Genomic DNA, 24,825 nt, shown 5'->3' with positions numbered 1-24,825 from the left:
TTGGTTTACTGTATTTTAACGTTGTGTTTTACCTGCTTTTAACTATTTATACTGTTCCATCAGGGACTGGATTGTTTTTAGTGTTATTATGTGTGAAATGTTTTAAATTTCATGTGCGATGCTCCGCTATGCCCTGGGAAACGTCTTTTCATTTTGCACTGTACAACTGTTGCTTGCAAGATGACAATAAAGGTTGATTGATTGATTGGTTGATTACTAAATCCTTTCACATCACTACAGAAATTTACCTGCATACTTTATGGAGCTCCAAGAAATTTCCACAAAATAGGTGCACAAGGAGAGGATGAAGCATTACACATTGTCTTTCAATAGATGCTGCCTGACCTGCAATGTCTCCAGTATTTTTACTTTTTATTTCAGATTTCTGGCATTTCCATTAAAAAAAAAAATTCAATGTGCATCATAACTGGCTAGTATTTGATGACAAATCTGCAACGTGTGATGCAACTCAATTTTGCTCTCTGCATTTGCTGCCTGCCCTGCTAGATATTTACTTTAGATGTACAAAGGCAACTGGTGTGAATGGGTGATTGATGGTCGGCCTGGGCACAATGGGCCGAAGGGCCTGTTTCCATGCTGTGGCTCTAAACTAAACTATAAAAAACTATCATCGTACAAATCATTGGTCATTGTCAAATTGTCAAAATGACAGTGGTCATTGACAAATCCACAACTGACTCCTGAAGAGTGTTTCTGATCTGTCGGATAGGTGTTTGGGGATTTTTCTTTATTATAGAGAGAATTCTTCTGTCATCAGCTAGGGTGGTCTTCCTTGACCTGCCAGTCCCTTTGCGATTAGTAAGCTCACCAGTGCTCTCTTTTTAATGATGTTCGAAACAGTTGATTTTGGTAAGCTTAATGTTTGGCTGATGTCTCTAACAGTTTTACTTTTGTTTCTCAGTCTCATAATGGCTTTTTTGACTTTCGTTAGCACATCTTTGCTCCTCATGTTGATAAACAGCAACACAAGTTTCCAAAGGTGATGGAAAAATTGGAGGAAAGTTTAGGTGCCGAGAGCACTCTTATACCTGCATTAAGGAGGCAATTAAACACACCTGAGCAATTACAAGCGCCTGTGAGGCCATGTGTCCCAAACATTATGGTGCCCTGAAATGGGGGGACTATGTATAAACACAGCTGTAATTTCTACATGGTGAAGCCAAAATGCATAAAAATGCCCTTTAATGAAATCTGACAATGTGCACTTTAACCACATGTGATTTTTTTCTATTACAAATCTCAAATTATGGAGTACAGAGGGAAATAAATAAATGATGGGTCTTTGTCCCAAACATTATGGAGGGCACTGTACATGCAATGAATTATAAATTGCAACAACGTTTCTGCAAATTAACAATGATTACATGGAAACGGTATTGAACATTTCTCTGAATTCCTTTGGGATCATTAAAGGTGCCATATTAACACAATTCTTCTTTTGAAAAGGAAGAATTAAGGCAAACAAACAGTCACAAATAATACAAAAGTTCGGCAGTTCAGTTTATGATCAAAAAGGTTTATTTCTTTAAAATTTGTATTCAAAAGCCATAGAAGGATGATTTCATTTCAACACTTTCAGCTACCAAATGCTACAACTGAAGTTTCCTATCACATCATCAATATGATCATGGTTTAACTGAAGTCCCACAGTAGTGTGATTATTCCCACTAATTCATATCTACAAAGACTCCTCGATTCATTTTCATGATTACATGTTCTAAAAGTAAAACCTAATGGAGTAAAAGTTTGAGTTGCTAATTCTATACAATATAAAGAACTGTACAAAAATCCTTCAAATCAGTAGAGCCCACATCTAAAAAATGGAATTTAAAGTACTGAGCTGATTTTCATAGTAGGATTGGGATCATAAATTTAAATGACTTCTTTTTTCCCCCAATACTTCATGTGGCTCACAGATCAACTTTTGACAATACAAATCTATGTGCATGATAAATTAAGGTTTTCTTCCCCTTCGGATTATAAAACTACTAAAAGGTATTCCAGTGCCTCGATATTGTTTCGATATCTAAATCTACAAGCACAGTTTTGGCGAGGCACATGAAATTTACCAGCAAAAGTCCAGGCTGGATATACTTCACTTTACATGACACATTAAAACACAGATGATCAACAGTGCGAAAAGGTATTAAAGATTATATTATCCAGCCAAGACCATGCAATGCATATTGAGAATTTTCCCCATATAGTAAACAAAATCTGGAACATAAATAAGATAGCAATTCTCAATAATTTACTCCATATTACTTAATTTAGAACTTGATGACCACAATTCTACAAAGGCCATACCTTTTTTTTTGGCTGTTCATTTAAGCCCGATACAACTTCCGGATAATATCAAAGCTGTAATATCCCTTTTCCAAAGTTGTTAAAAAGATTTTCTTTAAAAGTAGAATGAAAAATTAAAAGATTTCCTGAACATTAGCCTTAAACATTGGAGTTTCATTTTAACTTCAGCGATTCAATCGCCGCTTATAATCAAAAACCCCACCAGAATCGACCAAATTTTAAGAAATGCCAGCTGGTTTCTACTGCTTTCAGAAGGAAAATGTGGAAGGCTCCTCCTGATAAGTAAAAATTAAGACTCCCTTTGCTAAAACATTTGAAAAATTAAATGCCAAGTTCACAACTATTCACAGCTCCTTTAATTCACAGTATAAAATGGTTCATGATTAAAACTGTGCTGCGATTTTATTTCTCCACCCTATCCAAATTACTTAATTTCCCTTTCTATGCATTGAAAATTCATTCTGATATCTTCTGCACTAAAACAGGCTGTGGGATCCCACAACTCCCCCAAATACAAAGCACCCCCCCCCCCCCCCTCCCCCCCCCCACCACCAATCTGTGTTTTTAGGTTCTGAAATATGTAAAAATCTATGGATCTAAAACTGTATCAAATAGGATGTTTCCATGTAATAATAAAAAACAAAAAAAGTCCAGGATTATTCCTTGGCTTAGATATCTCTTCTAGTCATAGGTTCTTTGTCTAGTTGGTAATTATTGAAGGGCTGCAAAGCAAACACAAATGGCAGTGAGCAGATCCTAAAAAGAGGTATAAAAATCTTCTAATGAACGGCCAAGTAGCAGGACTTGGAAAGCTGCTCCCCGCTGTATTTTCTTTACCGCTGTAAAACAAAAAGGGGAAGTTATTATCACCCTGATGCCAAAGGGAATACTAAATATAGGCATTTTATTGCCAATGCAATCCAAGATTTCAATCTGCCGTAACTGCAATTCAGTTTGTCTACAAATCATCTTAGTTTAATCCCCCCCCTCCCCACAAAAAGTGGCAGACAGTTAAATGTGGGGTGATCTTCCAGAGGTGTACAAGATCATGAGGGAAACAGGTGAACACACAGAATCTTTTACCCAAAGGAGGGGAATCAAGAAATAGAGAGTATAGGTTTAAGCTGAGAGGGGAAAGATTTAATAGGAACCTGAACAGTAACTTTTTCCACTCGGAGGGTCCACTCGGAGGGTGTATGGAACGAGCTGCCAGAAAAGGTGGCATTATAATAGCCAACATCCAAAATGGCACCTTCCGATTCTAGACATCCAAGGCATTATTGCACTGTGTTAATTATTTATAGGTTTAGTTCAGTTTAGAGATGCAGCGCGGAAACAGGCTCCTCAGCTCTACCGAGTCCGTGCCAACCAGCGATCCACAGCACTAGGGACAATTTACAATTTTATTGAAGCCAATTAATCTACAAACCTATAGGTCTTTGGAATGTTGCAAGGGAGGAAACCGGAGCACACAATTATCTTAACATGAGGATGTACCATTGGACAATTTTTGACGCTGCAATGAGGCAGTATTGTGTAATCGATTGGATCCGAATTGGCAATTTTCTGCTTGCTATTCAATATTATTGATTGATCTGTAACAAAACCTACCTGCAGTTTATAATCTTTGCTACAGTGCAGTACACTGTATTATCAGCTCAAAACTACACCCACATAAAATTAGAGGGATATTGATTTCAATTCATCACATAACGTGTAATCTTGCCAGAAAATCCATTAATTTAATAATGTTTGCAAATACGGTTGCCATTTTTTCACAATCCCAATGCCAAAGGCAGTGGAATCTCTGATTAAATGCTTTACCTGGGTTTTATTCCTTCTCCACCTCTGTTTCCTGATGCACCACCACCTTGGTCACGGACATATCCGGATGTTGCTCTTTGGCTTCTTTGATGGCTTGTGCCAAAGCCTGCCAAAGTACACAAATGTGAAAAAAACATCTCCAAATATTTAATCAAACATGTTCCTTGGAATGCTTCAGTATGTTAATTACACATGGTTTACATTTTAGAAACATAGAAAATAGGTGGAGTAGACCATTCGGCCCTTCGAGCCTGCACCACCACTCATCCAACTTGGCTGATCATCCAACTCAGTATCCCATACCTGCCTTCTCTCCATACCCCCTGATCCCATTAGCCACAAGGGCCCCATCTAACTCCCTCCTAAATATAGCCAATGAACTGGCCTCAACTACCTTCTGTGGCAGAGAATTCCACAGATTCACCACTCTCTGTGTGAAAAATGTTTTTCTCATCTCCGTCCTAAAAGATTTCCCCCTTATCCTTAAACTGTGACCCCTTGTTCTCGACTTCCCCAACATCGGGAACAATCTTCCTGCATCTAGCCTGTCCAACCCCTTAAGAATTTTGTAAGTTTCTATAAGACCCCCCCCCTCAATCTTCTAAATTCTAGCGAGTACAAGCCAAGTCTATCAGTTTTTTCTGATCCAGTCATTTTCTATTTCTTCAGAGTGTCAACGGAATATTTCCCTAAAAAGAGCAGATTGCTAACCCACCAAAATATTTGTCGAATAACAAAAATGAAGTACTAAGGAGCAATCTTGGTATACACTGACAATATATTGCATCCTAATCAGGCTTCAGTGGTAGGATGGTTGTCGCAGGTGCAGCATACTGTGCTCCAGCCTCCTGCACCACAGGATACAAGGATCATGATTCTATACTAGGAAATCTCATGACTGAGACTAATTCTGGGACCTAGGAAGCCGAGTGTTTACTTGGATGACCTCCTTAAAGCTGGGGGGAAAAACAATTTCATACACCTGGTTGCAATAAGAATCTTGCGATCGGAAAACTAGAGACCAGGCTAAAGCATATGTTGTCCAGAAATATGATAATAATTTATCATTTCAGTGTGATAAAATTCTCTGGAACTAATTAATAACATTATCTAAGTCAGTCTGAAAAAGGGTCTCGACCCGAAACGCCAACCATTCCTTCTTTCCCTAGATGCTGCCTGTCCCTCTGAGTTACTCCAGCATTTTGTGTCTATCTTCGGTGTTTATCCAAGTACCTTGTTATTTATGAAACTAATCACTCGCGGACAGTACCAGGTGTATTGAGAAATACTACCACTATTAATTGAGAGATAAATACTATTTGCATTCATACGAGGATTGATATCTTTATCCAAAACATAGTTTTATAAATATAATCTATCAACTCACGGCACAGGGAACAAAAAAGGGCTTTCACCTGATCATGGTCAACATTTGCATCTCCTGTGATTACAATTCGTTTCTCAATTCTGGTTTCTGAAATTCCTCCTTTAATAGTCTGGAACAAAAAAAAATGAAAGCACATTATAAATGTTACTGCATTGAATATAGCGATGTCAAACTAACTGGGATGTGCACACTCACTGGTGTCATTACCGAATACTTCCTATAACTGACTGGGAAACAACATTGACAAATACCACTGCGCATCTTTTTACACATTGTAAATTCATTCATCTTATAAATGTATTATATTAGAAAAGTTACATGCAACATTTTTGAATCAGCAAAATATTCAATGGAAATCTTTTGGAATTTGGATACGTTACCCTTACCTTTGTGATCTGTGTGGTTGTGGTGGTGGACACAGTCTCAGCTGTGATAGTTTGAGCAGACATCAATACCCCAGGCTCACCATCACTATTACAATCACCTGTCTGCACCAAATTACAACAAACCAGAATGGAGATTTATTAAAATGGGTGTTCAGTAGTTTAATGGCAATTTATAACCAGCACAAGAAGAAGGCAGGCAGTGGGATTTAAGAAATACATTTCAGAGCTTTGGGCCCAGATGTTTAACGCCTAGCTGCCTCTGCTCGATAGGAGACAGCGGGCACATAGGCCACAACTGGAAGAACACCAAGTTCTCAAAGTTTTAATACTGGAAAGGATTGCAGAGCTGTGGAGGGAGGGCTGTCTATAAAAAGGATCTGAAAACCAGGATGGGGATTGTAATACTGAGGGGCTGGTGGATATGAAGGCCAGAAAGCATAGCAGTGAAGAATAAACAGGATTTGGCATTTGTTAGGATACTGGCAACTGAATTAAGAACAAACTCAAGTTTATGGATTGTGAAAGATGTGTGGCTGGCCAATTGTGCATTATATTAGCTGACTTTGCAGACAATGTTATTCTAGAGCCAACAGATCCCATCTAAAACACTCAAAAAACCAATTTAAGATTACAGAAATTGAACAGGTGACATAACTAAAAGTTAAACAGTGACAAGTCTCCAATACTATGTCAAATTAATTAGTTTTGTGGGAGGAAAGCTTTTACTCCTCAAAATGTCAAGGGAATCAAGTTAAGACAGTTTAATTGTCATATGTACAAGCAACGGAATAATGAAATTATGTCTTGCTGTAGCTTTACAGGCCCAGTAACACACAATAAAATGTCAGGCAGTTGAACTGAAAAGTTGGTGTACATAATGCAACATGTCACAGTTCTTAATATTCTATGTGGGGCTTTCATGGAGTTGAATCCTACAGAATGGCACATTCAGAGGTAAATTAAAATAAATGTCCCTTGCTCTCCTGCAATCCGTGGTATTTGCTAGTTACCCACACCCTTATTATATGCCATACCGGTAAGAGTAATGCAAGCAGGTACGATATTTATCCCAGGAGGGAAATTGATCTGCCAACAGTCGTGAAAACACAAAAATACATGAGACAGGTAATTAAAGTGAGGAGTAGAAAGGATTGGGGATGTGCAAAGATGGGGGGGGGGATGTGAAAGGGGGGGGGGGGGGGGGGGGGGGGGGGGGGGGGGTAGCCACAGGGAAAGAAGGGGATTGGGGGGGGGGGGGGGGGGGGGGGGGGGGGGGGGGGAAAGAAGGAAGTCTCAGTCTATCCCACGACAGAAGGGGGAGGAGTTGCACAGTTTGATAGCCACAGGGAAGAAGGATCTCCTGTGGCGTTCTGTCCTGCATCTTGGTAGCAGGTATTTGAGGTCACAATGTCCCCAAAATACAAAGTCCTCAATTTAAGACCACAGAATCACAATCCAATACAGATAATTTACTGGTGAAGACAAACAGAACTGTGACCAAATTTTAACACTTTAACCCAGAGGCATTAAAACCAGCTGCTTGACATTAATAAATAGCAAAGACGGCAAGATCAGACCTGAGAGCTTCCCCAAGTTGTAAGGCTCAACCTGTTCACTGAATAAGCTTTGTGTGGTGACGCCTTCCCCAAGAGGTGCCACAAAATTCTAATCGAATGCTCAAGCTGCGACGAAACAAATTAATCTCAGAATAATTGCAAACCTGTGCTGCTTCATAGGTGATGGTCTTTGTTTCTGTGTGAACAACAGGAACTTCATTGGTAGCAATTTCATTTTCAGAGGGTGGCACGTCAGGGATGGTCACAGTTTGAGTCTTCACAAGTGGCGGCTGTTCCAAGTGGAAAAAGAAAGTCAGATTTGCTGAATTTTCCCCAAAGGACATTATATAACTGGCCACAGTAAGCAACTTTTACCAATGACATAACAAATATCAGTGCTGCATCAGTATTGTAGAGCACAACAGTGGGAGCTCTTCCAAATCGTCTTTCACTGCATACCTAAAATAACTTAGGGATTGTCCAGCAGTAACACAAAACAGCAGTAATTAATGCTGTGATTGAATCCAAATTGACTTATTAATGCAGCCTGCATTTTATTTTGCCATTGAAGTCAGTTCAGGCTTTACACAGCAATCCCCCAACACAAACTGCAATATTCATGTCAAAGGAGCATTTCTGACACAGGCCTTTAATTTCACCATTGGTATCAATAACTGTCAGCGCTTATCTCTCCAAATGTAAAAAGAAAAAAATCAGATGCTAGTGATATGTGTAAGTATTCATGAATAAGTACATTTAACAAACCCAAGTGATAAGATTCCAAAGGGTGCATCAATTATATTGTTCAATATTAATAAAACCAGAAATTGCTGGGATCACTCAGCAAGTGAGGCAGCATTCGGTGGAGAGAGAAACAGAGCCAGCATCTCAGGCCAATAGCCCCGCCTGTTTCCACAGTATGCTGGCCGATTTGGTGAGTGTTTCCAGCACATCGTTTTCATTTCAGATTTCCAGCATCTGCATATTTTTGACATTCAATATTTATGGGGGGGTTTTTTTTAGGAGCAATTTAATAGTAGCTGTTGTATTAAGCTGTCCAAGCAAGGTTCGTGAGGAAATAAAACTGAAGGTAAACATGAAAACACAAATTTGTTTTTCATTCATTAACTGCTGGCAATGCAGTGTAATCACCACATTGCACAACCTGTGGGAACAATCTTCTTATAGTTCAACTCTGGCCAAAGCCAATGATACCGTACAGTTAAACTTGAACAAATTGAAAAAAAATGCATGGCCTACAAATCAGTTGTGTCAGATACTGCTGCCCACTGACATTCATGAGATGAGGATCAATCTTTGATAGCTCTTTTACTTGGATAAATGAAGTGTTAATCATCATAACTGCCACCATTTATAACCACCATTAATAAATCACCGTGCAAAAGCCAACATTAGTATCAGAACTGGTCAGAGTTTAGAGAGGACAGAGATCAGGCAAAAGGCAATATTTGTTGCAGTTTTCAAATTGGATTGACAAGTACTTTACCGACATCTCCCATGTCCAGAAACCATCAACACTGAAGCAAGTAAACACCAAGAAACCCTTTGCTTTCTGTAAAATCGATATAGAAAGCAAATTGCATTTTGAAGGTAGCTAAAATTAGTCAGATTCACTTGGAGGTTAACGTTAAATCAACATGCTGCAGTGTCTTGCTTTAATGGTGGAAAGCAAATCCGTTTGATGGAAGTTGAAAAGACCCAGTGGTTTCCTGATTTCAGTTTTACCTGAAAGCAGCGGATTAGCCGAGGAGGTTCATTGTAATGAAAGGCATTTATCTTTAAAGGTCGTTCTTTCTGTTCACCTTCCTGCAGATGGTGGTTTAGTTGAGGAGAAGCAGAGCTCATGAGGGCCTTTGCTTCAATCTCCTCTGAAACCTCAGGCTGCATGTCCAGGCCTATATCTGCCCTGCTCTGCCACTTCAGCTCCTTGTTCTGAAGGAGGCAGAATTCTTCCTCCTCCTTGCTGTTACTCAGAAAGGAAGGGTCAGAGTCATGTCTCAGTGGAGACTCCAACGGGCCAGTCACTTGGCTCATGCTGAAGCCATTTTCAAGCTTCAGTCCCTCTATTTCTGCCTTGTGATCAATCTTTACACACTCTGACAGCTCTTCAAATTCTGATTTCAGGTCGTCATCCATATTCTATAAGAAAACGGGCAAATGTAAGGCCTAAAGAAAATTATTATTAAGCAGAGTTGTAGTTGAAATTAAATATCAAGTTGGCAACCTTGCATTTAAAAAAATGTTCTGGCTACACTGAGGAGACTCATGTTGTGTAAATGAAGGACTGATTACAATTTGGATTCAAATATTGTCCGTGCTTTTGCAATAATGAGGCAACACTAAAACCTTTAATTTAATGAAATTTAAGGAATAATTAACGTAAAAACATTAGCAATTTTATCTAATTTATAAAGGGGAAAATACGCTCCATGCCGTTCTATAATAGCATTTTTATGGGTAAGTAATATTATAGCAAGGCTCAGTGATATCTTATAAGAGGTTTCAGTCTTGGCATAATTTGTTCCAATATCAATAGTACCCTTCACAGATGAAACATTCATTGGAAAAATACCTCCAACAAATAATAGCACATTTTCTTTCATCAACTTATAAAACCTAATTAATATCAATTGGCATAAAAATCAAGCTATCAATCAACGTGTTTGGATAGACCCCTCCTCCATCCCAATTTTATCTTCACAAGTTGTGTCCAGATTCTGGTGCTAATCATGAGTGAAGATTCAATCTAATAAAAGTAAATTGAAAGCAGCATTAAGTGCAAGACCTCGCAGTAAATATCAAAAGAATTAACACATTAAAATGTCCCTATTTTATAAAGGACTGCTGGAGTAAAAAGTTGCTCAGTTTTGCACTGTAAAAGTCACTGCATTTTTGAAAATTTATGCTATGTGGGTAGAACTTAGTGGGCACATGGCCAAAGAGGAAACATACCCTCAGCTACATTATTGGCAAAAATCCAATGCAAGCAACAAGAACATGAATGCTGCAATTTGATGTCCACGTGCTAAAAACATATCTCTGGGTTAAATGGTAGTTGTATTTGATAAACATGAACTAATTTTGGTCTTTAGGAAAATAAATCTTGTATATTATTTCACATTGTGTTGGTGCGGAAAGTGGAGTCTAGCCTAGATTTGAACATTTTGCAGAGGGGAGAAGATCTCATTTACATTTTTTAGCTTAAAGATTGACCAGCTTTTAAAAAAAAGTGTGAAAGCATATGCCCTTATAAAATAAATTGTGTTTATGAATACAAGTAGAACAAGTAAGTTGAGAATAAAAAACATATATATATATATAGCACCTGAGCATGAAAAATAGAGGAAGGCAAAGCAGTTTTATTTGGAGTCTGCACTTGTCCTTCCCTGGCAGTCTTTTCTGGTGTTGCATAAAAGAAGCAGGTTGCCTGGAATACTGCTGGCTTTTCATTGGCACGCAAATGTCCATATAGGCCTTCTATTAATTTCTAGACAGTTAATAGGAAAGAATAGAGAAAAGGAAAGAAAGAGAAGAGAGAGTAATAAGGTAAGTTAGACATCAGACAAAGATTGAATTTAAGGATTAAAATGATAGTAAAACATAAACAAGGCGTGCGTTCGAATTGCTTTCCTTCATTTGCAAGACATAGTTGCTTCATGCAATAAGGGAATGTTTTAAAACAGATAATGGAATCAGAATGCTACTTTGTTAATACAGAGCATTGTCTTTAGCTTAAACCAATACTTAATTTATAGTCGCAAATTGTGAAACGTTAAACAAATTAATAGATATTTAAGAACATGCTACCTAGAAGTCCTTTAATCTAACCCTTCTCCAAAGCTCTATTCTTTAAAAATAAGATTCAAAAACAGATGGATAAACCTGTCAAAATATTTAAACTTCATTATCCCTTTTTCCCCCCCAAGATTTCCAGACTTAACAAGGTGTGTGAATGTTAAGTATTTAATTTGCTGAACTAACCCATTTACCAAGGTCCTATTCTTAAATCAGTTTGTCTGAAGTGGTTACAATTTTGTTGATCTTAAACATTAGAGATACAGAAGTGATATTTACTGATAGAGGGATATTGCAGCCTTGTTATGTACATCCATGTGACAAGCAGCATGCTCTGAAATATGAACCAATTACAAACCTGTTGCAGAAAATAAAATAAACTGCATAATTAAGTAATCAACTGGGCAAAGAGACACCTTAACAGGGTTTAAAATACTTGGGTGCCCATCAAATCTATTTTTGAAAGACCAGGAAGATGAATATGTCATGACTCCATTGATCACACTGTAGGCAACAAAATATCAAACACAAAAATTCATCGTCAATTTTCAAACCCATGAGGTAGGTCTGTACGTCTTTACGGCAATAAAGAAGGCAATTGCAAAATAACAAGTAGCAACCTAACATAGCTACTGTTAGTTTCAAATACTATGAGGTAGATTGTGTGGGGCTTATTCAAATGAGATCTTGAATGATCGTGAGGGACGAGAACAAAAACAAAGTCGAGAGATAATAGATGTTCTTAACCTATAAAATAAGATGAATTTTAGGTATCACGATTATTCATTTCAGGATATCGGACCCTGATTGTAATCAATGTTAAGTGAAGTATTCTTTAAGAAAACAGAGTGTGTTTTGACATCAAATTAATCTCAAATAAAAAGATAGGAACCAATTACAAAGTTATGAACCATCCATGAATAAAAGTGGAATATTTGGCATCCAAAAGACAAAAATGCATTATTAGCCTTAATGGTTTATCAAAAATATTATCCTGCAATGACCTGAGATTAATTGGTTCTCCAATACTGTTATAATAGATTCAACAGCAGTGTTTAAGTCAACAGTAAAATGGAAAATGACCAATAAAACAAGTAGCAGATGGGCATTTCCATCTGTTTCAAATTCACTGTTCCAGAGTAAAAGCTTCTCACATCTCACAGAAACCTTTAACTTGTTTCAGTTTTTAAAAAAAATATATAAATAACTGTAAAGCTAATATTTGATGAATAAAATACCTTAAATAGTAGATTTCACAATATTATACTATTAACAGAGGGTAAAAGATAGTTTGTGAATTTTAAAAATTATTCATTTCCTACTTTTAAAAATGTGTGTATAACAGCTTACAGCAATTATTTTTTTGCCTCGCGTTCACCTAGGCCTTTCTTGTTCCCAATATAGTGCTGTGTCTTAGATATAATTTAAAAGGGTTGCATCTGCTCAGACCAGCTGTACAAAATCTCTCATCCAACAGGTCAAGGAAAGTGATTATGACATTATGACATTATTTTGGCCTGGAAAATAAACTTGTTTTACATTATACACAGATGCTCAGAACTTGGACAGTGGGTTTTGGGCCAATGTTTAATGTAAAAGTCTTCCAAAGTATTACCAAAGAGCCATAATGTTCCATGAATTCATCATTCAGATGGACACTCTCCATTTTTCACAAGTATTTTAACCCCTCTTGGAATAAGTTCTTCGTCGATCTTGTAAACAATTATAAATGCTTCAACCAAAGTAAAGGCCTCAAAATAAGATTAGCGTGTGCACCAGCTATTTGGTCAGCAGAAAACAAGCAAAAGGTGATGCCGCATGACATTACTTTGTCATTTTGTTTAAATTCAGTGGGAAAGGAAAATAAATTGTACCAAAGCAAATTAGAGGCTCTTCCTTGACCTACGTAGACTGCAGTTTTGCTAAAGTAACTACGTGCTATTTCTAGCCCCACTAAAATCTGATGGTGAAAGGAAACAGAGGTTATCTGATGCCCTCGAGTAACTGCTCCAGACCACAGTTACTTTAAATTGTACTGCTAACATAATATTGCCAAATCCCAAACTAAATTTTAAAATGATAGTGAACCGCAATCTAATCTACCATTAAAAATTCAGTAAAATGCATTTGCATAGAAGTTCACGCTGCCAACGAAAACTTTGCCATATAGTTTTCCACAAGTTAATGAATAAGTAAAATTTAAACAATGTAGAAGAGCTGCCTAAGTAGGTCAAGACAAGGATATTGTTCATCAACTCCATTCCAAGCAAACACGAATCATTGGCTATAACAGATACAAATAAGCAATGTGTCGGGGAAAGCCATCAAAATAAAAAGTAAACTGCGTTGCGCATAGTATTACGATTCACTCACCAGTAACTATTGTAGTTTCACCTGTTGGTTGTGCAACACAGTGAATGTACAGAGTAGGAATGACTGAAGTGCTTAATTAGATATCATTAAGTAGAATGGTGATGAAACTCACCTTTTGTCCAAAAAAGGAAGACCAACCACAAAGACAATTAACTTAATCAACAAGACGCCATTCACATTAGCAATGCAATCTGGACATTCCTTATACAACACAAACAACCTCCTTCTTTCTCTTCAATGTTTTAATTATTAAAAGTCACGGCAAGAATGTTGCACCTCTTCAGTCTGAATCACCATTAGTGTCACAAAATATGAGCGCCATTTGCAGAAGCTACAAAACCAATGCTCTCAAGCACTGGGGTTCCAAAATTCACTGACCATCAACTTCTAATGTGCAGAACAATGCACACATTACTATATCACAGGAGCAAGGGGAGACAGCAGATTTCTACCTCGTCAATTCCATAATCATGTGATTTTAATAAATGTTAATAATAAATGTTATATACTGAACAATAAATACGCAATATGAATTACAGACCTGATTTGTAGACTAAAGCAGTCTCCAACCCCATACATAAACAAATCACTTTGCGACTATGTCAATCATTTTATATAACACACAGAGGGTATTTTTTCGTAATAGTGGGTATAATTCCAGGAGAGGAGAAATCATCTGAAATGGTCAACATTGATCATGTGAAATCAGGGGTCCAGGGAACCAAATTCAATTTCACTTCCAAAATGATCATTGTAGATGGTCCAGGTACTGTTATATTGTAAAATACTTTTAGACACTAAGGACATTTCAGAATGAAACTGTTAAGTTTATTCATGAAATGTTCCTAAGTTTAAATAAGGTTTTAATTAGGAGCAGGGATAAATCCTACTTCATGAACAATTTTTAAGATAAACTATTTTGAGCTTATCCTTTACAGTAACAAGCAAATTTGAAGTACAAGCAAATATGGCTAACATAAGATAGCAGATCATAATTTTGCATTAGTTTTTGTACCAGAATGATGTTTGGCAGCAGAGCCTTTTTAGCACAACCAGGATCAAAATATCAGCAACATTTTATTGCAAGAAAGATAGTAAATAATTTAACACGTTGCAGCTGAGTGCAAAAAAGTTGTATTCAATGCCTCCTAATGCAAAGTAAATAAGGATTGTATGAGAAAAGCTTTTAATCATGCTCACACATTATAGAACTTGTTTTACATTATACACAAATGCTCTGAAACTTGACAGTATGTCTCGTTGTAAATGGGCCAAAGTTTAATGTAAAGTCTTCCAAAGTATTATTATAAGAGCAACATCAATATTTAATGCATTTAATGTTGGCAAACTTGACCAAAATTAAAAGTTAAAATAATCAAAACAACAATCCATATTTTAGATTTTAATGCTGCAGCGGACTTTGGCAGATCTAAGGTTCATATCCATGGCAACCAATTTCTATGGAACTAAACTGGCTATTGCAAAAGTTGGCTTGACATTATTAGCAACACAAAGAATATTCAAAATAAATACTCTCAAAACTAATTTGGCTTTGATAATTGGCATTAACAAATTCTTCATTAGAGAATGTGATCACATTATTCAGAGCTTAAAGATTCAAGTTAACTACTGTATGTGCACCATTCCAGGGGAACAAGTACAGTAAAACGCAAAATCGTAATCAGGAATGAACAAGCATACACATGTAAACAAAAACACAATTTGTTTAGTGTGCCATTTTTAATTAAATTATTAAATCTCATTTAATATAGGTCTTTCACTATATTAAAGATAGACACAAAATGCTGCAGTAACTCAGCAGGCCAGGCAGCATCTCCGGAGAGAAAGAATGGGTGACTTTTCGGGTCGAGACCCTTCTTCAGACTTTCACTACACTAATCCCCTTTTTCTAAAACCTAGCTTTCAATCTCCAAAGTCACTTTTTTGATTTTTATATCATGAATAAGCATTCATTTTACACTAGGAACTACTAAACAAAGTAATGGTTTAAAGAAAAAGTGCTTAACAAACACAGATGCTGCACAGGCAGCATCTATGGACGACAACAGACAGACGATGTTTCAGACTGAAGGAGGGTACCGACACAAAATGTCTGTCCATTTCCCTCCACATATGCTGCCTGACCCACTGTGTTCCTCCAGCACATTTTTTTTGTTTGCTCAAGATTCCGGCATCTGCAGTTTACAGTGCCTTTAAAATAATAAATCATTGGCCAACAACACAAAGAAAAAGCTCTTTCACATTCAAAATGTGAACTGCAGCCTTCTGTGTCCTCCGTTGCATGTACTTCCCTCCATTGCCTACACTGCAGCTATTACCAACTTTACGTTGCTTTGCCAATCTGGTTGTGTACAAGTTAAAATTAATAAAATTGTAATCAGGAAGGCTTACTACCATATTTTCTGTGCACCTCAAATTTCTTTAATCCAACATAATTATTTATTTTAAGTGTAGACCATCTTCGGATACAGGGCTATACACAAATACTCTGCATCTCTTTTCATTAAAGCATTCATATCATCGCACCCTTCAGTTTAAAGAACAAGGTTTGAGTAACTCAATATCAAATTGCAATCATCTTAACTAATGTGCAGATGCTTGCCGAATGTACAATCCTCAACTAACCACAAAACACCCGAACATAATAAGGCAAATTAACACAATAAATAGAATATTCATTAAAATTAGAAAATATTTGACGTATTCAAACTTCACAATTCACTGGTAGTTTATATTAAGTCCAAATCCCTTGTTGATTTTTTAATAATCAAAGTCCAATCATCTAATATTACACTAATCAAAGTCCAAACATCTAATATTACACTATACTTTCTATTCAATTTCCTTGCAACCAATTTTTGGATTAGTCTTAAAATAAAAGCATAAAATTGACTAAACTTCCATTTGCAAAATAAAATACCAACTCTATCTCATCATGTCCTTCTAAATTATAGTGATTACACAACACATAATCCGAGGAAATCTGTAGATTTTCTGACGGTTGAGGTCATTTGAATCACACAATTCGTTAAAGTATTTACATTATTCTCTCAATATATTGGTTTGCCAATTTTAATACATTTCTGTAATGCATTATGGTTAACATGCAACAATTTGAAAGCAAAGTGCTGATCTATTAGCACAGTTCAAAATAAAACAATAAGTCGGCAGATCTAGTTTTAACAACGTGTTTATTTTCCTTACACATGTACAAGAGAGATTCAGGAATATACAAAGTTCTACTGCAAGGGTTCATTATATTTAGTTCTTGTTCTGAGAGATAATATGTACTGCCAATGATTTAAATCAATTTGATAGATTCTGGAAAGTTGTTTACAGGAACTACTTGAGGGAAGAATTCCACTGTGGTAACCTCAATTATTCACATCTAGATCATCGCCTCAGTACAATTTACAGTTACTCTGTATTTATCATTTGATTTCATCAGGTAAGCAAAAACAACAAGTTATACCAAATGGAATTTTTAAATCAATCTAATTTACAATGAAGATAACTTCATTAAAAAAAATTGGAAGTTTTTAATGTCCTATCATTTTACAATGCTGTCAGCTAGACTCAGAACTCTCTCAAACTTTGAGGAAGCACTACAACTCATTAAAGGAACACATGCTATCTACACTATCTGACGATACTCAGTTAAAGTTCAAACTATGTGTATAAAAATAAATTATTAAACTAAACTTTAGATTGAACCTTTGATTTTCTTTCAGATTGACAATTGAAGTATCTGGTTTAGTTACAATTTGTTTCCAAAAGTTGCTTTTACAGTTCACGATTGCCTCCTAATATAATTTTCCCCACAAACCAATTGCTCTCCCCCACCCCAGTGCAAAAACCTTCCCCTGTACGTTACAACAGCTAAAAATATTTATACACAGCTGCCTGTTTTACACCACCACACTCACAACAATTCTATTTGCAATCTGTATTTCACAGCCACCTGAGATGCAACTGTGAAGCACCTGCTCATCAACGTGAAAGTCCAAAGGAACACCTTTATTTGAATAACTTTTCTGCAGACGAGTATCATCAGAGAGCTTCCAGTTTCCATCCTGAACATTGCACACCCAATTCTGACTTGGGACTTCCAATAATCTGACCAAACTTCAATGACTGCTGATGTGAACTTATCAGCTGGGTTCTTTTAAGATAACTTACTCAGTCTTACATATTATTTACATGCTATTTGTTTAGATGCTACATACATTTACCTTTGGCACATCAGTTCGCCATTTGAAGACAAAGCTATCCCAAATTTGTGCCTCTTCTTACAGATGCTATTTATGTAAGCTATATTAATATCAACCTTTTAGTTTCAAGTAACAAATTCTAATCCATCATCTTGCACAAGATATTTCCAAAATCAAGTACCATAATATTTGCAGTTACTGCTGCTACGGAGTAAAATGGTATCTTCACTTTTGATCGACGTAGGTGCTTAGCAGGAAGAGCAACTTCTGTGACTTCAATTAAAAGGCTGAAGTACATAAACTAGTGCTACTTCACTACAATATTGCTGTAGGAATATTGCCACAATTATAGATTATTTCCTTTCTTAGCTTCATTTTACTTATTAGAAGAAATGTTATACTGGCTTACTGCACTCGTATGTTTTGTTGACGGTTGTGGGTTTTATAAATAATTAACCCCTCTGTTTAGGTTTCTCTCCCATCTCATCCAAGAAAAAGTTTAAGCATGGATCCAAGTGAAAAATTATCATGGCAGGATGTAATTGAACTGTGTATTGGAAGGGGAGATTTGTTTTCTCTCCATTTCTAAGAATTCTGTGATGCTGCTGAAATAATATGGGCAGTTTATCATTGCAAAGGAATAGAGGAACTCGAGCATGTTGGATTTTTAACGGACAGGCCTTTTGTTTAATTTATTACGTCTTATCTTTTAGTTTTATCATTATGTCCAATTTGTGATCTGGTTGTGTTCTGCAACACTTATTTAACTATATATATCATTTTAACTGATGCAGACAAAGTTAAGGAAAAAATATGAGGGACAGTGCCCTCCATAATGTTTGGGACAAAGACCCATCATTTATTTATTTGCCTCTGAATTCCACAATTTGAGATTTGCAATAGAAAAAAAAAAAAAAATCAAATGTGGTTACCGTGCACAGATCCTAAAAAGTGAATAAACAAGATGACAATACACTTGACATTCTATAAGAGCCAAACAGATTTCATACGAACCATTAGGCATTTACATTATCACTAAATACTTTTGGAATAATCCTATTACAAATTTGCAGCCCTTTTCCTGGAATTTCACTTTGTATTACTTAGAGGAGGAAAATGCAAGCTATTGATTGACTGGTAGAATTTACAATTTATCGGGAAACATCGCAGCTTGGTTTGGGAACAACTCCATCCACGACCACAAGAAATATCAGCAAATTGTGGATGCTGCCCAGACCATCACACAAACTAACCTCCCTTCCATTTGACTCCATTTACACCTCACGCTGCCTTGGCAACGACGAGTCGCACCCTGGCCACTCCCTCTTCTCCCATGAGGAAAAATATATAGAAGTGTGAAAATGCACACCTCCAGGTTCAGGGACAGTTTCTTTCCAGCTGTTATCAGGAAACTGAACCATCCTACCAAAACTAGAGAGCAATCCTAAACTACTATCTGCCGCTCGGACTATCTTTGATTGGACGTTGCTGACTTTATCTTGCACAAAACGTTCTGCCTTATCATGTATCTGCACACTGTGAATGGCTCGATTGTAATCACGCATTGTCTTTCCGCTGACTAGTTCACACACAAAGGCTTTTCACTGTACCTCGGTACATTTGACAATAAATGAAACTGAACTGAGTTTAAGAGATTCAGCAGGTATTTTTCTAAGTTGTACAGCTCCAAGTTCCTCAATTACATACCTTTAATCTATTGCCTACTTTGCACAAAATCCTCCTACATTTTACAAAGGAAAAATCTTTTGCTGAAACAAGATTCCAGTTGGACATATATTCTTTTAACAACCTCCCAACTTTAATCTTGATACTATATTCACCCCTTACCAATTTTTCCAACAAAATAGAAATAATAACTTTGTATAACTTAAGATTTAATTTTAACTTAATTTTTTCAGATGAAAAAAACAAATCAATTTAATCTTTTCCCTCAAAACTATGATTTCTAATTTCTGGCATTGTTTTCCTGAACTCTTACAGAACATGGTTCTAATATATTTTGAAATTCCTAGAAGTGCTGATGAATGCAACCAAGGCACATTTTTTTTCTATTAATAGAAAATTAATTGCCCATACATTAAACAAAATTCTATTCACCATTTTTTCTGGCCCTTCTTGCTTTTTAAAATCTATCTAGATTCCCGATAGTTCTATTCTTTCATTTGTAATAATTTCAACATTATATAAGCCTACATATTAATTCAGATTTTGTCCAAAAAACTCTGATAACGGGTAAAAGATCAGTCTCCTTTTCATTTTATTCAGGACTTGTTATGCACTTGACCTTGATAGTAGCAAACACTGATCTCACTCCTTTCATACCAAGGCTAAATCGTTTGGATAAATGAACATAAATATAGCCTTGAATTCCTCAGGCATGCCATTACCCATGTTATGCTAATTCACAAAAGCATCAAATTGCTGATATCATGGTGCATGTATCATAGCTTTATACTTGCAGGCAGAAACAACATCCTAGCTTAGACATTTTCTGCATCTCAAGAGGCAACTTACACAGGCCGTATGCAGGTAGTCTCGTCCATACACACAAAGCTCCTCTCACAATAATACTTATGCCTAATAACAATGATCATATGAAGATCAAGGCAATGGCTATATTAGATATACACCATGGGTCTTGCACGCTGTTTAATCATTGCACGTGACTACTGGTCTTTGTGTACATATTATATACCTGAAACAAACTTGCCACACATGATATACACACAAAGAGTTTTAGACTGATTTCTTCTGCCTAGAGTACAAACTTGAGGTATGCCAGAAAAAGAAAAAAATAGGCCCTGGCGATTCATCAATCTAAAATGGCAACTGAGGTCTCATTACATTTTCTTGGGTTTACCACGAAATGCACAGCAAACTTTATAACAAAATTAAACTGCTTTAATCGTGAACTCCTTTACTTAAAATTATAAGAAAATTTACACCTGACTGAATAATACTCTTACTGTATCTGTCTTAGTGCACTTGGCTATCCACTCACAATTAAATGTAAACTCTTGCAATTAAAATTTTGTTTTAAATTTGAATATGTCTTAATACTATCTTTATTCCTAATGGAAACTGTAGTATTTTTGAAATATTGATGTGCTGCAAATACTAATATAGTAATTTATCAACTATTCTGTCCTTAAATACAACATTCTAGATAGAGATGTTAGAATATTTTTGCAGTTCACCTGTCCTTAATTAACTGAAGCTGAAAGTAGTATCTTTCTGCCATTAATGCTAAATATTATACTTTGCTATAGACATTTTTAATATACAATCATTGGTTCACAGCATAGCACCAGTAGATAAGTGTCAATTTCAAAACCAGATCAAAGAAAAACATTCAAAATTGGCTGTATTTCTTAAAGAAATACAGAAAATGTGAGTGCCACCTTTCAAATTATTTTACTTCAGTAACAAGAGTTTGGTTAAATCCACCTTTGAAAGGGATTTAAAGTGTGAAATGTAAATGGCAACATCTTCATTAATGTTGTATTGAAACTGGTTACAAATGACATGGCATCCCATAGCACAAACATAAATAGATATCTTCACAGGAAAGAGAGGAGAACATTGATGATTTCATTCAATTCAGCGTAACAGAAATAAACATGTCAGTACAGTTTAGTAAATGACAAACAAGAAAAACAATTTGGACAAGGATTTTGTTAAAAAGAGAGGAATTTCAGAACAATGTAGAATTTTTAAAAAGTACAGCTCAAAAAAGAACAAGTTTTGAAAGGTTTCAGCTACAGCACCATTTCTTGGTCATATAAAGATAAGCCACCAGACTGCCATCATAAATATTATTAGGAGTGACATTATGAAGGAAACACCAGGGCGATGAAGTGCAATTGAATAGGGGTGACAAGGTTTTGTTTTACTTTTGTCATCAGGCATCTGAATGGAAACCTTTTGAGAAGTGTCTTCATTGCTTTCTTGTGCAAGCGCAGTCCCTGTGGTTTCCTGCTCTTCTTTTACCTCATCTTCTTCCTGTACTAACAGAGGCATTTTCTTTGTCTGCTTTTATGACAGGAGACCAAGAGAAAGAAAAGAATTGAACAAATGCAAGATGGGAAAGTAAGTATGAAATTTAAAGAAAAGGTGTGCAAAGAGAAAATAGAACAAAGGTGGCAAATGAGGGAAAAATATCAAAAGAATGTGGTGAAGACTTGGGTTTCGGGGATTTTCCTAGGTGGATATTTAAATTTGATCTTCAAAATTGAAAAAAAAAAAATGATAGCAAGAGTGACATTTTAGAAAAAAAAGGAGGAAAGGAAAAACAAGAATAAAATGTAAAATATTATAAACACTTGCATTCACTTGCATTTTGGTAGCTTTTATTTTGGAAAAAGTATGGTCATTACTTCATGCAACCTTTAACCAGCCATGCACTGTTTAATAGGCATTCATAAAGCTGTAGCATTGGGAAATCTTCAGAGTTAGTTTTTGGAACTGCAAGAATAGAAAAACCGATGTCTCTTGTCTAGCAACTAAAATAGAACTCAGCGCTGATGGGATCTGCTTGAGCAAATAAAATATCAGCATTCATAGGACAATTGTAACCACTTTACCTCTGGCCCACCAAGCTTCTTTTCAGGATGCAATCCTGAAATTACCATGGCCTGTACGTGGATAAAGTTATTAGTTTTAGATACTATAAGATACAATTACCACATGTACTTTTGCTTTAGCAGCAACAAAGAGATGGGTTACTTATCATACACCCAATTAAAAGACAAATCCAAGATTAGTTTCTTAAATCTAACAGAGGAAACTACCAAGTTATAAGCAGCATTGTGATTGAGGTTGTTTGGAAAGTTCCTTAAAAAAAAAAAGCAGGAGACAGATAATTGAGAGCATTTAATTTTTTTTTGGCAAATCCAGATATTCTTTCAATGCACAAAACCCCAACAGGAAATGTCTGTGGCCAACAGGAGAAATTAAAGATAGTATTGTCGCAGGAAAGGGCTTGTACATTTGCCAGGAATAGCAGTAGGCCTAGAGATTGGAAGCATTTTAGAACTCAAAGGTTGGCCAGTAAACTGATAAGGTAGATAATGTAAACTACTGAGAAACATCTAAACTGACAGCAAGAACTTCAGTAGCTATGCAAAACCGAAAAGGCTAGAAAGTAAAAATGTGTGTTCCTAACAGAGAGAACTTATAATGTGAAACAAACAGTTTCTGCCTTCACAGCATATGCAAACCTAATTGTTAGAAAGAATCAAGGGACTGATTCAAATTGCCATTAGTTAAAACAAAAGTACTAGAGAAGTTGATGGTAAATGAAAGCCGAGAAGCCACAAGGATGATCTATATTCCATGGTTTTGAAAACCATAACTATAGAGTTTTCCGATGCATTGGCTATCATCATTCAAAATTCTACAGGTTCTGGAAGGGCCCCCATGGATTGGAGAGCAGCAAATGCGACTACACTAGTTGAGGAAGGAGAGAAAAACTGGGAACTAATGACCAGTTAGCCTAAATGTCAGTTGTTGGAAAACTGGAATCAAAATGAAGCCAGTAATAATAGAACACTGAGAAAGAAGAGCAAGATTGAGAAGAGTCAAAATTGATTTATGATAGGAAAATCATTTGTGGCTAATCTACTGGTTAATCTAAGGGGGATGATGTCGAATAATATGGGAATAATATACTTAGATTTTTGGTTGGCTTTTAAGATGGTCCAGAGAAAGTTGGACTACAAGCAGATGGAATTGGGAGTAATGTAACATTAATGAATGAGATTGGTTAATGCACAGGAAGCAAAGAATGGGAATCAATTGGCCTTTAACAGGTTGGCAGGGTGTGATCAGTGGCTTTCTGCAGGGAACCAAACATCATAACTCCAAACTAGATGATGGTACAAATATAGGTGCAGGATTATAGACGGGTTGAATGAGAGCATAGCTGATTAAAAACAACGTGGAATTTATTTTTAGGTAATTCACGTTACTTATACAAAACCAAAAAAGGTGACTGAATGACAGATGTTGATGTTCAGAAAAGAGTTGAGAACACAAGTCATGAAATGCCAACATGTAGATGAGGCATACAATTAGGAAAGCAAATGGCATATGACCCTTTTTTACTAAATGGCTTTGAGTATAGGATTACAGTGGTATCACTGCAAACATATAGAAAACGAGTAAAACTAAACCTGGATTACTAGGTACACTACTCCAGTTCTAGCAATGATGAATTGGCCCATGATGCCCAGTCTATTAAGTTGTGACCTTTTAAAATTGGAATTCTTATAGGGCACAACAGGCTAGATCTTTCCCCACGGTAGTGGAATCTAGAACCAAGGGTCACAATCTCACAATTATGGGTGGGTTAACCAGGACTGAGATGAGAAGGAGTTTATTCACTCAGAAGATGGTGATTTTTTTTTGAATTGTCCATTTGGGATGGTTGCAGAGATTCAGCCATTACTTTCATTTAAAAGTGTTATTTATGGATATTAAGTAATCAAAGGACATGGGCACAATGCAGCCATGATCTTAATGAACTGTAGAGCAGGATCAAATGGCTGAAAGCTCCTAATATTTATGTCCTTATCTACATCAAATGTCAGTTATACAGCATGGAAACATCCACGTTCCCATCAACTGCCCTCACCCACCCCAGATTAATTTACTAAAGTACAATTTATAGTGACCGAACAACCTGCACGTCTTTGGAATGCGCTAAGAAAATATAACACACTAAGGAAATCAAGGAGGGAAAATGCAAATGGTAGAGGCACCAGAGGTGGAGCTGCGAAGTAGTAACTCTATTACCTGCACCACTGTTCCGCATGTTCTTAAATTCTTACAAAATTCTTAAGGGGTTGGACAGGCTAGATGCAGGAAGATTGTTCCCGATGTTGGGGAAGTCCAGAACAAGG

General features: G+C 36.4%; 1 protein-coding gene across 13 annotated transcripts in view; it reads right to left on the bottom strand.

The window, feature by feature from the left end:
• Nucleotides 1–2,872: 2,872 nt before the first annotated feature.
• Nucleotides 2,873–24,825, bottom strand: part of LOC129709885 (protein 4.1-like) — a 99,210-nt gene continuing 77,257 nt past the window's right edge. For 6 of the 13 annotated variants that reach the window (XM_055656539.1, XM_055656540.1, XM_055656538.1 and 3 more), the window contains 6 exons: nucleotides 9,228–9,641; nucleotides 7,646–7,771; nucleotides 5,926–6,027; nucleotides 5,568–5,648; nucleotides 4,153–4,258; nucleotides 2,874–3,167 (listed from right to left, as the gene is read on the bottom strand). In XM_055656539.1, coding sequence (XP_055512514.1) covers nucleotides 4,160–4,258; nucleotides 5,568–5,648; nucleotides 5,926–6,027; nucleotides 7,646–7,771; nucleotides 9,228–9,641 — 822 coding nt within the window. In that variant the 3' untranslated portion in view covers nucleotides 2,874–3,167; nucleotides 4,153–4,159. Of the gene's footprint in view, nucleotides 3,168–4,152; nucleotides 4,259–5,567; nucleotides 5,649–5,925; nucleotides 6,028–7,645; nucleotides 7,772–9,227; nucleotides 9,642–10,827; nucleotides 10,990–24,825 lie in introns of all 13 variants that reach the window. The other 7 variants (XM_055656547.1, XM_055656548.1, XM_055656550.1 and 4 more) reach the window with 4 other exon arrangements.

Source organism: Leucoraja erinacea, chromosome 26, assembly GCF_028641065.1.
Source record: "Leucoraja erinacea ecotype New England chromosome 26, Leri_hhj_1, whole genome shotgun sequence".
In the NCBI taxonomy this organism is placed as follows: Eukaryota; Metazoa; Chordata; class Chondrichthyes; order Rajiformes; family Rajidae; genus Leucoraja; species Leucoraja erinaceus.
The sequence above is the reverse complement of the archived record's forward strand: the minus strand, read 5'-3'. Positions and strand labels throughout refer to the sequence as shown.